The 11,004-nt window shown below is 49.0% G+C and overlaps 1 protein-coding gene across 1 annotated transcript in view; it reads right to left on the bottom strand.

Moving 5' to 3' along the window:
• ERGIC1 (endoplasmic reticulum-golgi intermediate compartment 1) overlaps positions 1-9,785 on the bottom strand; it is a gene marked incomplete at its 5' end in the record, with an annotated part of 18,536 nt that extends 8,751 nt beyond the window's left edge. The window contains 2 exons of the mRNA XM_015407697.1: positions 7,524-7,646; positions 9,685-9,785. Of these exons, the coding sequence (XP_015263183.1) occupies positions 7,524-7,646; positions 9,685-9,785 (224 nt within the window). The remainder of the gene's footprint in view (positions 1-7,523; positions 7,647-9,684) is intronic.
• Positions 9,786-11,004: the final 1,219 nt, after the last annotated feature.

The raw sequence follows: 11,004 nt of genomic DNA, 5'->3' as shown, positions 1-11,004 counted from the left end.
GGGGGGTTTACTTGTTACTCCTGGAACGCCATTCCTGCCCATTCCAGCTCAAAATGACCCCTGCCCCCAACTCCTGGATATTGACAATGTACTTTGTGTTGTCTCAAACATCTGTAGTAGGATTTTTTTCTCCCAATCTTGAATATAAATCTGCTATTCTAATTTTCTTGTAGCAGTTTCATGACTGAAGTGTCAGGCTTTCTTCCACTCCTACAGTGCTGTATAATGTAGCTGCGGAAAAACACACACACAAACAAATCCAGGCACTGCCATTGGAAAGTAAACTAGGATATTGTTTGTTATATGTTGTACATGCGTGACTTTGCTTTTTGTGCACATTTCTGTCCAAATAAAAGCAGGGTGGGGGTGTCAGTGGGTGTATGCCAGTTTTCACAGCTTGAACCTCGGGGGGGGGGGGGGGGAGAGAAACCAGCAGAGGGATATAGAAAACAAGCTGAATAAAAGCTAGGAACCAACAAGACAATTTCAAGCTCTTATTTGTCTGGATAGGAAACTCTGTGTGTGTGTGTGTGTGTGTGTGTATGTGTGTGTGTGAAGTGCCATCAAGTCACTTCCAACTTATAGTGACTGTAAAGTTAATGTCCTTCAAAACATCCTATTGTTAACAGCCACGTTCAATCTTGCTAACTGATGGCTGTGGCTTCCTTGATTGAGTCAATCCATCTCATGTTGGGTCTTCTTTTCCTGCTGCCTTCAGCTTTTCCTTGCATTATTGTCTTTTGCAGTGACTTTGGTCTTCTCATAATGTGACCAAAGAATGTTAGCCTCTGTTTAGTCATTTTAGTTTTTAGGGAGAGTTCAGGCTTGATTTGATCTAGACCCCACTTGTTTGTCCTTTTGGCAGTCCATGGTATCCATACAACTCTCCTCAAACACCACATTTAAAATTAATCAGCTTTCTTTCTGTCAGCTACCTCAAAGCCAGCCAATTTTGCTAGAAGCATAAATTGACAAGTTCAATTTTACCCATGGGATCAACAGAAATGCAATGGCCCACAAGTCTTTCTCTGCCAGCCCTATACATTTTGGAGAATACACATCCACAGTTTCAGGAGATTTAAATGAACATGTACAAGATGGGTTGGCTCCACTGCACAGCATTTGGGATTGCAAAACAAAGAAGCAGCACATGAAGAAATTGGATAGGCTCCACTCAAACTAAGGAACAAACTATATATATTTTTGTTATGCAAAACACCCCTGTGGCTTTCTTAGGCTCCGGCACTCCCTCCCTCCTTCCTCACACCATATACATGGCTCAGGCCTGGTCTACATGATACAGCTTACCACATACCTGGCTGGTGATATGATGTCTGGCAAGAGTATTTGTCATGAGTGTTTACTGCTGCAAACTATAATATGCATTGAAAGGATTTTTAAAAACACTTTCCCATTACAATGAATCCCTCCTCAGGATGATCCAGAGGTTCCATATTTAATTAGTAATTGTTAACAATCTAAAGGAAGTTGTAGAAGCCATTTGAAAAGTACGCAGATGGACGAGTGATTTCAGCTTAGCGTACTTTATTAGATCAAGAACAAGACAAACTAACCAGCTCGCAGGCTGGTTTATATGTGCAACAACCCCGCACCCAAAACACCCCCCCACACAAATGATTGCCTATTTACAGTGGCTGAGAGTTCCATAGGCTCTCAGCCGAGAGCCTAGCCTGCCGATAGGTGCCGGCTAGGATCCGCTTGTCCCATTGTTACCGAGAGCGAAGCTCGACCGCTTCGCATGACCGCGTGGTGAAATGGCCACCACGCATGTGGTCTGGGATGGATACATTACACCCCTCCCCCCCTGGTCCAAAAGTCACCCACACACGAAGTCCTGCAAATAGGAGGGTGCTTTACGGGGCCTCATTGAGCGGTGAGGTGCTGGCACCAGGGCGGAAGGTGACACCTTAGCACTCGGCTGGGAGATGGGCGGAGTTGGCGACTGTGGTGCTGGCAGTGCTGCTTCTCAGGCCCCAGTCGTGCTGTCTGTTGGAGCACTGACGGGAACCTCATTGTGATGTGCCAGGTTGTCCGGTAGCTGAGGTGGAGTGGGAGTTTCCGAGGTTTCTGGGTCCTCGAAGTCCTCTGGGTCGTGTGGCAGTACCCGCCACCGCAGTTGATCAATGTGGCGGTGAAGTATCTGGCCGTCCTCGCTGGAGACCTCGTATGACCTGGGTCCCTGAACTCTCACCACCTGGGCCGGAATCCATGGTGGGCCTTGCGCATAGTTCCGGGCGTAGACCGGATCCTTGGGAAAAACCCCTCTGGCTGCCTCGGGTGACTCCGTGGCTGGTTCCTCTTCCGGTGCTCGATTGAAGGCAATCCAGCCGGGTTATCAGGCACCGTCCCAAAAGGAGCTCCGCTGGGCTGTTGCAGTGTGGGGCATCGTTCTCTGGCCAAAGAGGAAAGCTGCCAGCTTGTAGTCCCAGTCCTTACTATCCAAGCAGCAGAGCACCTCTTTAGTAGTGCGCACCATGCACTAGGCTTGGCCGTTGGTCGCAGGGTGGAATGGGGCCGACCTGATAATAGTGGGTAAAGTCCTGGAATTCGCTAGAGGTGAATGCCGTCCCGTTGTTGGTGACCAGGGTGTCCGGGATCCCCTGTGCGCTGAAGATGTACCACATGGCCCAGGATGGCTGCTCGTGATGATGTGGACGGCACCGGGATGACCTCGAGCCATTTGCTGTACGCATCCACGAGTATAAAAAAGAGTTGACCCTGGAATGGCCCCACAAAGTCCAGGTGGAGCTGAGACCAGGGATTGTGTGAGCTCGGGGAAGCTCAGGTCGGGATACTTGGCAGGGCTGACAGCACTTCACCCGGTCCTCAATGTCCCGGTCCAGTCCTGGCCACCAGACATAACTTCTGGCCAGGGCTTTCATCTGGACTACCCCCGGATGTGTGTTGTGTAGCGCTGTGAGGACTCGTTCCCTTAACTGAGTCGGAATCACCACCCGGCCACCCCATATTAAACAGCCTTTGTGGGATGACATCTCGTCCTTGCGGGAGGCGAATGCTGTGAAGTCCGCCCCCGCCGAGGCCGTAGGCCACCCCCTTCTCACCCAGTCCAAGACGTGGCAAAGGATCAGGTCCCGGGCAGTGCAGTGGGCCACCTCACGAACGTGTACTGGCCAATTGGGAAGAGCCTCCAGCAAGGCGACCTTGTGAGCGGGAGCCGGGTCCGGATCCGTGGATGGCAGCGGAAGGTGGCTCAAAGCATCAGCGTGTCCCGTCACTTTCCCCGGCCGGTGAAGAAGCGCATAAGAGTAGCTTGCCAAGAAAACAGACCACCGGAGCACCCGGGGCGAAGTCATCTGGGGGGTCTGGCGGTCAGGGGCAAGGAGGCCGAGAAGTGGTTTATGGTCTGTCAGGATCGTAAAAGGCCGGCCATACAGGTAATAGTGAAATTTTTTCACCCCGGCAACAATCGCTAGCGCCTCCTTGTCGATCTGCACATAGTTGTGCTCCGCTGATGACAAGGTACGAGAATAGCAAGCTATCGGAACGTCCCGGCCATCCGGTAGCTGGTGGCCCAGAACCACCCCGACCCCGTACGGAGAGGCGTCACAGGCAAGGACCACTGATAACACCTCGTTGAAATGGGACAGGACCGAATTTGAGACAAGAAGGTCCTTAACCGCCTGGAAAGCGGTGCGTGCTCTGGTCCCCAAACCCACGGGGCGTTTTTGTCCAGCAGGCAGTGCAGAGGTTCCGCCACCACAGCCTTCAGAGGGAGAAAGGAATGATAAACATTAAGCAGGCCCAGGGAAGCCTGCAGCTCCGTCTTGGACGTGGGCGGGGGGGCCTGCATGATGGCCTTGGTTTTTTCGGCTGTGGGGTGGATTCCCTGGGCGTCCACAGCGAACCCCAAAACTCCACCCTAGGAACTCCAAGCAGGCATTTCTCCCGCTTGACCTTCAGACCAGCCGAGTCGAAGCGCTGAAGCACCGTCCGGAGCCGGTTGGCGAAGGTCAAGGCATCCAGCGCCGCGATGAGCACGTTGTCTAGAAATGGCTGCACTCCTGGAATACCTTTTAACAAATTGTCCATGAAAGACTGGAAAATGCCGGGCGCGACTGAAACCCCAAACTGCAGTCAGTGGACTTTAAAAGCCCCCTTGTGTGTTGCAATTGTCTGAGCCTCGGCCGTGTCTGTATCCACCAGCAGTTGCTGGTAGGCCTGGGCCAAGTCCAGATTGCCGAAAATTCGCGCCCCCGCCAGTGCGGCCAACACGTGGCTGACCATCGGTTCCAGATACGCGTGGTCTTGGAGGGCTTTATTCAGGGTGCACTTGTAATTGGCACAGATTTGCACGTCGCCATTAGGCTTCACTGGGGTGACTATCACAGTCTCCCACTGTGCAGAAACTATGGGTACTAACACTCCCTGGGCCACCAAGCTCAGCCTCGATTTTTGGCCTCATAGCTTTGGGGGGATGCCTGGCCTTGATTCTAATGGGGCGGATGGCCGGTTCGAGTGAGATGGGGATCCCGGTGTATCGGCCCAGAGTGCCATCAAAAACCCTGGGAAACAGCCGCGAAATCCTCAGCCCGGAGCTGATTCACCCCCGTGAGCTGCAATCCCAGGGGCCCGAACCATGAAAGTCCCAACAGACTGAAGCGTCTTCCACCAACCACCAGCAAGTCCAATTGTCCATGGAAGTTCTGAAACTGCACCGTAAACTTGCCCCAGCCCCGCACCGCCACAGGGTTCTTGTTAAAGTCCTATAACTTAAACCCCTGTGGCTTCTTCAGAGGAGGTCCCCCCCGTGGACAGAGCAGGGGCAGCGTTTCCTCTGAGATTATAGTGTAGGAAGAGCCAGAGTCAACTTCCATACTGCAGGGGGACCCCTCTATCAACACCGTGACATGTACCTTATGGGGGCTATCGGGGGGCAAGTTGCTTACCTGGGGCGGCTGGTGGTGGGCTGAGAGGGTATGCCGGTCAGTGTGTAGATCCGAGGTCTGGTGAGTTGAAGTCTTCTGAGGTGGTCATCGGGAGCGGCAGACCCTGGTGATGTGGCCCTGCTTGTTGCAGGAGCGGCAGATGGCGTCCTGGAACCGGCATCCACGGCGTTCGTGCACTTCCCCACAGCTGGTGCATTGAGACGATGCCGAGGGGGCTTTGGCCGACGGTGCTCCCCCGGGGCGATGCTGCTGCGGCGGACCTGGAGCACTTCATCGTTCTCGGAGTCGTCCGACACAAGTGTTGCTTGAGTGCGATGGACCGCCCGCATGCGGTGGTCTTGGTGCGACTTCTCGTAGGCCGCGGCCTCCCTGAGCGCCTTGTCTAGATCCAGGTCGTCCTGGCTAACCAGTTTCCTCCGAAGCTTGGGCTCCTGGAGACCCAAAAGGAACTGATTTAGCAAGGCGTCCGCCAGGTGAGGAAATGAGCACCTGGTGGCCGCCCGCCGGAGCCCGGCCAAGAACTCGCAGGCCGGCTCATCCGGCCCCTGGACCCATGCAGAAAGGTCCATGCGCTCAGCAAATTTTGTGGGCTTTGGTGAAAGGTGGTCGGTCAGAGCTTTCACCAGTACCACATAGGACTCGTCCTTGGTCTGCTTCGGCGCAATGAGGTCCTTAAGCAGCAAGACGGTGTCTATGCCACAGGACCGGAGGAGATGGGCCTTTTTCTTACCCGGGTCTACGATGTCATGGCAGTCGAAATAGCTCTCCAGGATCTCGAGCCAGGTCTCTCACTGTGCGGGGCGGGAGATGTCGAAAGCGGCAATGCTTTCCTGGGAGGTAGCCATCGTACTGCTTACAGGTGGTGAGAGTAGCTTGGAATGGTGGCAGCGGCGGCGGCTGGAGCAAGGCGGGAAGTGCTGCTGCTCTCGGGGTAACCTGGGCGAGGTACGGAGCTAGGAGTGGAGCGGTGGGCGGCTACCGAAGAACCAGGGTGTGCAGAGGAGCGGCTAGCGGCGATCTTGGCATTGGGGCTCGATGCAGTGCTCGAATCTTTGTCCGGGTCGTTGTTCATGGGAGTTAGAATCCCACCTTCGTTGCCAGTGAAAAGTACGCAGACGGACGAGTGATTTCAGCTTAGCGTACTTTATTAGATCAAGAACAAGACAAACTAACCAGCTCGCAGGCTGGTTTATATGTGCAACAACCCCACACCCAAAACAGACCAACACACAAGTGATTGGCTATTTACAGTGGCCGAGAGTTCCATAGGCTTTCAGACGGGAGCCTAGCCTACCGATAGGTGCCGGCTAGGATCCGCTTGTCCCACTGTTACCGAGAGCGAAGCTCAGCCGCTTCGCATGACCGCGTGGTGAAATGGCCACGCACGCGGTCTGGGATGGATACACTACACCATTATTTGAAGAATCATAGACACTGATGGCTAGACAGTCTCCATTTTTTCACCACGCAGTTTGGAATCAGAACTCTATGGTCCACAGTTAGCATACAGCCCTATTCCTGGGAGCATAAAGCAAATGTTATCACTGCACAGGCTACAAAGATCATGTGAAATCCTCACAGAATCCTTGAGGTGAATTCCTGAGGTGGCAATATAATAGCTCAAAATGCCAAATGCATGCGGTGATGCTTATAAACAAATACATCACGTGAAGACAGAAATATCCCTGGGATGTCTGTACTGTGTAGACAAGACCTGAGATGCTGAAGGTGTCTGGGTTCCCAAAAAAGTGAAGTTTGATGCAATGTCCAAATTGAGCAAAGCAACATGACTGAAGTGTCAGGTTCGTTCTCTAGCCTGCAAGTCAGGATTCCAAACCACCATGGTTTGAAATTCTGGTTTGTAGGCAAGCGAACAAACTCCATTGCTCTTTCTCCCAGTTAGGAGGAGGAGGAGGAGATTGGATTTATACCCCGCCCTTCACTTGGAGTCTCAGAGCAGCTTACAAACTCCTCTCCCTTCCCCTCCCCACAACAGACACCCTGTGAGGTGGGTGGGGCTGAGAGAACTCTGACACAAACTGCTCTTTTTCAAGGACAGCTGTGCCAGAGCTTGTGACTGACCCAAGGTCACATCAGCAGGGGCAAGTGGAGGAGTGGGGAATCAAACCCAGTTCTCCCAGATTAGAGTCCGCACACTTAACCACTACACCAAACTGGCTCTGGTTTAGATATCACAGCGAGCAGGTGAGAAGCACCTGAGTGAGGATTTTCAAGGCTCATTCTCATAACAAACAAACCATGATGTGTTCTTTACATCGGAATGCAATCATAGTCTCTGTATGATATGTGTTTTTGATTAAGACTATACCTCAACCCAGATATTCTAGCAAATTACTCTTGGTGCAGTTAACATTTGGGCACTTGTATGTAAAAGGATTTATCCAGGCTCAGCAGTTACATCAAACTATCAAAGTCCTTCTTTTTCCTATCCAGCACTTGCAAGTAGTTACAAGTGGGTACAGTATATTTATATGTTTCTCTTCTGATCTAGTTCTCCAGCACAGGAGCTCTACTTGTATATATGGAAAATATGGGACCAGCTTAAAGCAGAGGAGTGAGGATGAAGTTACTCACTGTTGTGATAAACCTGTACAAGGGCTGTCGCCTTTCTGTGTATTTCACTGTGATGGGACTCAGGTCATAACGAAACCAGATGGCTGGAATGATGCGCCCTGTATGGCTGTATGCTACATATTCCTGAAAAAGGAAGCAGAACAAGGCATTAGAAGCATGAAGTGTGTGTAAGAGATGCCTGGATGCTCTCTCCCCCCTTCCCATTTAGCTACTTCTAATACATCTCTGATTTCTGCAAAGAGATCAAGGCAGTCCTGTTCTGTGAATCAATACAAAGTGCTAATTTTCTTTTCTTCTTGAAGTTCCAGTAACTAGAGCAGATTGCAACAACAAATCCACAACGGGAGTTAAAACATTTCACAATAAGCTAAGGACAGACAGTACTGCAATTCAGTACAATGGTCTTGAATACTGGAGCTGCTAGGCCATAAACCAGACTGTGAATCTTCACCGGATGGGCCGTACAAGATGGACGTTTCAACAAGGGAGGCCAGTAGATGGACTGGTAGAAAAGCTCTGTTTTACAGGCCCTGAGGAACCGTAATAGGTCCCGCAGGGCACTGATATCCAGTGGGAGCATGGTCCACCAGGCTGGAGGCCAGGGCAGAAAAAGCCCTGGCCCTGGTCAAGGCTAAGCGGATGTCCAGGATCAATGGCTGAATAGCCCAAGATCAATGAAAATATTACCAGTGCCAGGCAATCCTGGGATAGGTATTAAAGAGAAGTTGAAAGGTAGAAGAGTATGGACATGGTACCCCAATCACAACCAGGAGATTTGCACCAGATTTTTTCCAATTAAGCCAATTTTCCCTCTTATTATAAGACACTGGGGCTAAGCAGTTTTTAGGATTTTAGGGCCAGGGCCTTCTCAGTGGTGGCTCCAAGCTGGTGGAATGAGCTCCCAGAAGAGATTATGGCCTTGCGGGACCTTTTACAGTTCTGCAGGGCCTGTAAAATGGAGCTCTTCCACCAGGCCTTCAAGTAAGGAGCCGCACTTAAAAATCTAAGACCCTGTGCCCAATACCACCATCCAGCCTGAGCTTGCCGATAGACAAATCAACTGCTGACTGTACTTCTATTACATCTGCTGATACTACTGTTCTGCCATCACCATATAAATTGCTTTTAATATTTATGCTGTGTTTTATGCTTATATACTTATATGGTTGTTTTATCTGTTGAAATTTTATGTAAGCCTCCCTGAGTCTTCCTTTGGTAGGGAGGGTGGGATATAAATAATAAAAAGAGGAAGCTGTTTTTCCACATTCCTCTTGCAAAAGGGATCATTTTTAAAAAAAATCTTGATCTATTTTTTCCCTTCTGAAAAGTTTGAATCTTGGCTTGGCTAAATATCCTGTTATAATCTTGAGCTGCATAACACATCAAACATAGAGGCTCTGTACATAGAATTTACAAGTCCCCCACCACCACCAACTGCTAGCAGAGTCAAAGAAGGCCTTCTGCTTCTAGAAACGGGGCATTCAACCCTTCAGTATGTTCACTACGGACAGAAACGTGCATTACTTAACTTTTTGCTCTTTGTCACTAGTTTGTAAACTAATCACACACACACATGTTCCTTTATCTTCACCTACAAATTCATGGGGTTTTTTTGTTTTTGTACAAGACCAAATGCTCATAAAGATAATTTGCATTACTACTGATGATGATTATGACTGAGGTTTTATAAATACTTTCCAAAGGGGAAGGCATGCAGCTTATTATCGTGACTGCTGTAGCTAGGTGGAGGAAGAAAGGAAAACAAGGAATAGGGTGCTGATGAATGGATGAACGTGCAAATGGATGAAAATGAGGAAAATGCTGATAAAGCTGGAAAGCAACACTGTATCCAGATAACAATTCAGAGTGTTCAAAGAACATTACATACTGAGGTGATGAATAATCCCTATAACCCTGTAAGGCAGGCTTGTGTTATGATTCCCTGTTTAGATACCGAGGAAGGCTCCTCAGGTTAAAATAGTGATTTGCCATACAAGCTCTTGCATCCACCTAAGCCACTCTTTTGCTAGATGGGATTCTCAGTTTTAGTTTTCCACTTCTCCAGCAGGGGCTGCTCTTGCTCTCACTTCAAGAACAGAACACAATGAATGTAAAAGCAGCCACAACAGAAATGGGATTTGTGAACTGATGTCTCTCTTACCTTATTGGCTACAGTATATTGATATGAGTACCGCTGTTTGCCATTCATCTCTTCATATACAGTTGGGACAATCTTCAGTATATAATCATGAGATGCAAGGGCTGTTAAAACAGGAAACAAAATGGCCACTAGCAGAAAAATCATAAGAAACCATTTTGCTGGGAAGTTGTGCCCCAAGACAGAGGAAATTAAGGCATAAATCTTAATTCCCAATTGGCAAGCTTTCCCCAATACCATATAGTATATTCTAGGGAATGACTGATTTTTGTCTACTTGCATCTTTGTCAATACCAAAACCCCCCACAAGTGCTCTCAACAAATACCTGAAAAAGCTTCAAAGCCTCCAAAAAATTTGGTTACTCTGCTCTACAACACTCATTGCACCTTCCCAATATACCATAACAAGCTTCATTGGTTGGATGTTGGCAACTATTTTCAGTGTATTATTTATTTGTTTGTTTTATTTAAAATGTTTATTAGCTGCCTTTTAACCTCATGGAACTGTAGGCACCATACAGTATAAATAAATATAAATAGTTGACCTCACAGCCCTACCTTTAACTGACAGCCCTAGCTACAGAATGCTCTGACCTGGATAGCCAGGGCTAGCCCAGTATCATCAGATTCTGTAAGCTAAGCAGGGTCAGCCCTGGTTAGGACTTGGATGGGAGACCACCAAGGAAGTCTAGGGTTGCTACGCACAGGCAAGGAACAGCAAACCACCTCTGAACATCACTTGCCTATAAGGACTGACATGAATCAGCTGTGACTTCACAGCAAAAAAAAAAGCTGTAGAATAAGCTTGATTTACTGGATAACATCTTTCCATAAACTCAGGTCTTCCCATTGGTAGCTCAAATATTTAAATATTATATTTATTTCATATTTTATAATTGGCAACAAACACTTTCAGCTTAGCTTTGGAGTGCAAGAGCGCTCGCGCTCGCACTCTCTCTCTCTCCCATAACAGCATCTGAGTATGGGGTAAGCTTTTGGGTGAATTTCGTACTTGAATGCTTCAAAGGGCCTTTGAAATGTATATTCACATGACAGAGAGGGTTGTAGCTGGCTAGAATTTATCTCTGAAAGTTCAGGGGGGCAGGAAATATTTTGATGATGATAGCGAGATGCAAATGGCCTGAACACAGTACAGGAAGGTTTTATACCCTCCAATTTAGACTAACTCACAGCCTCCCATAATTAAACCCGGGGGGGGGGCATCACTGGGTAATGGTGGACGCAAAATTGTGAAGCTCCTGACTCCTCTCCTCCATATGGTCTAAATCGAGCAACAAACTACACCCAACTGCTTCCCAGACT

The sequence above is a fragment of the Gekko japonicus genome, unplaced genomic scaffold, assembly GCF_001447785.1.
Source record: "Gekko japonicus isolate JY-2015 unplaced genomic scaffold, Gekko_japonicus_V1.1 scaffold1760, whole genome shotgun sequence".
Classification (NCBI taxonomy): Eukaryota; Metazoa; Chordata; class Lepidosauria; order Squamata; family Gekkonidae; genus Gekko; species Gekko japonicus.
The sequence above is the reverse complement of the archived record's forward strand: the minus strand, read 5'-3'. Positions and strand labels throughout refer to the sequence as shown.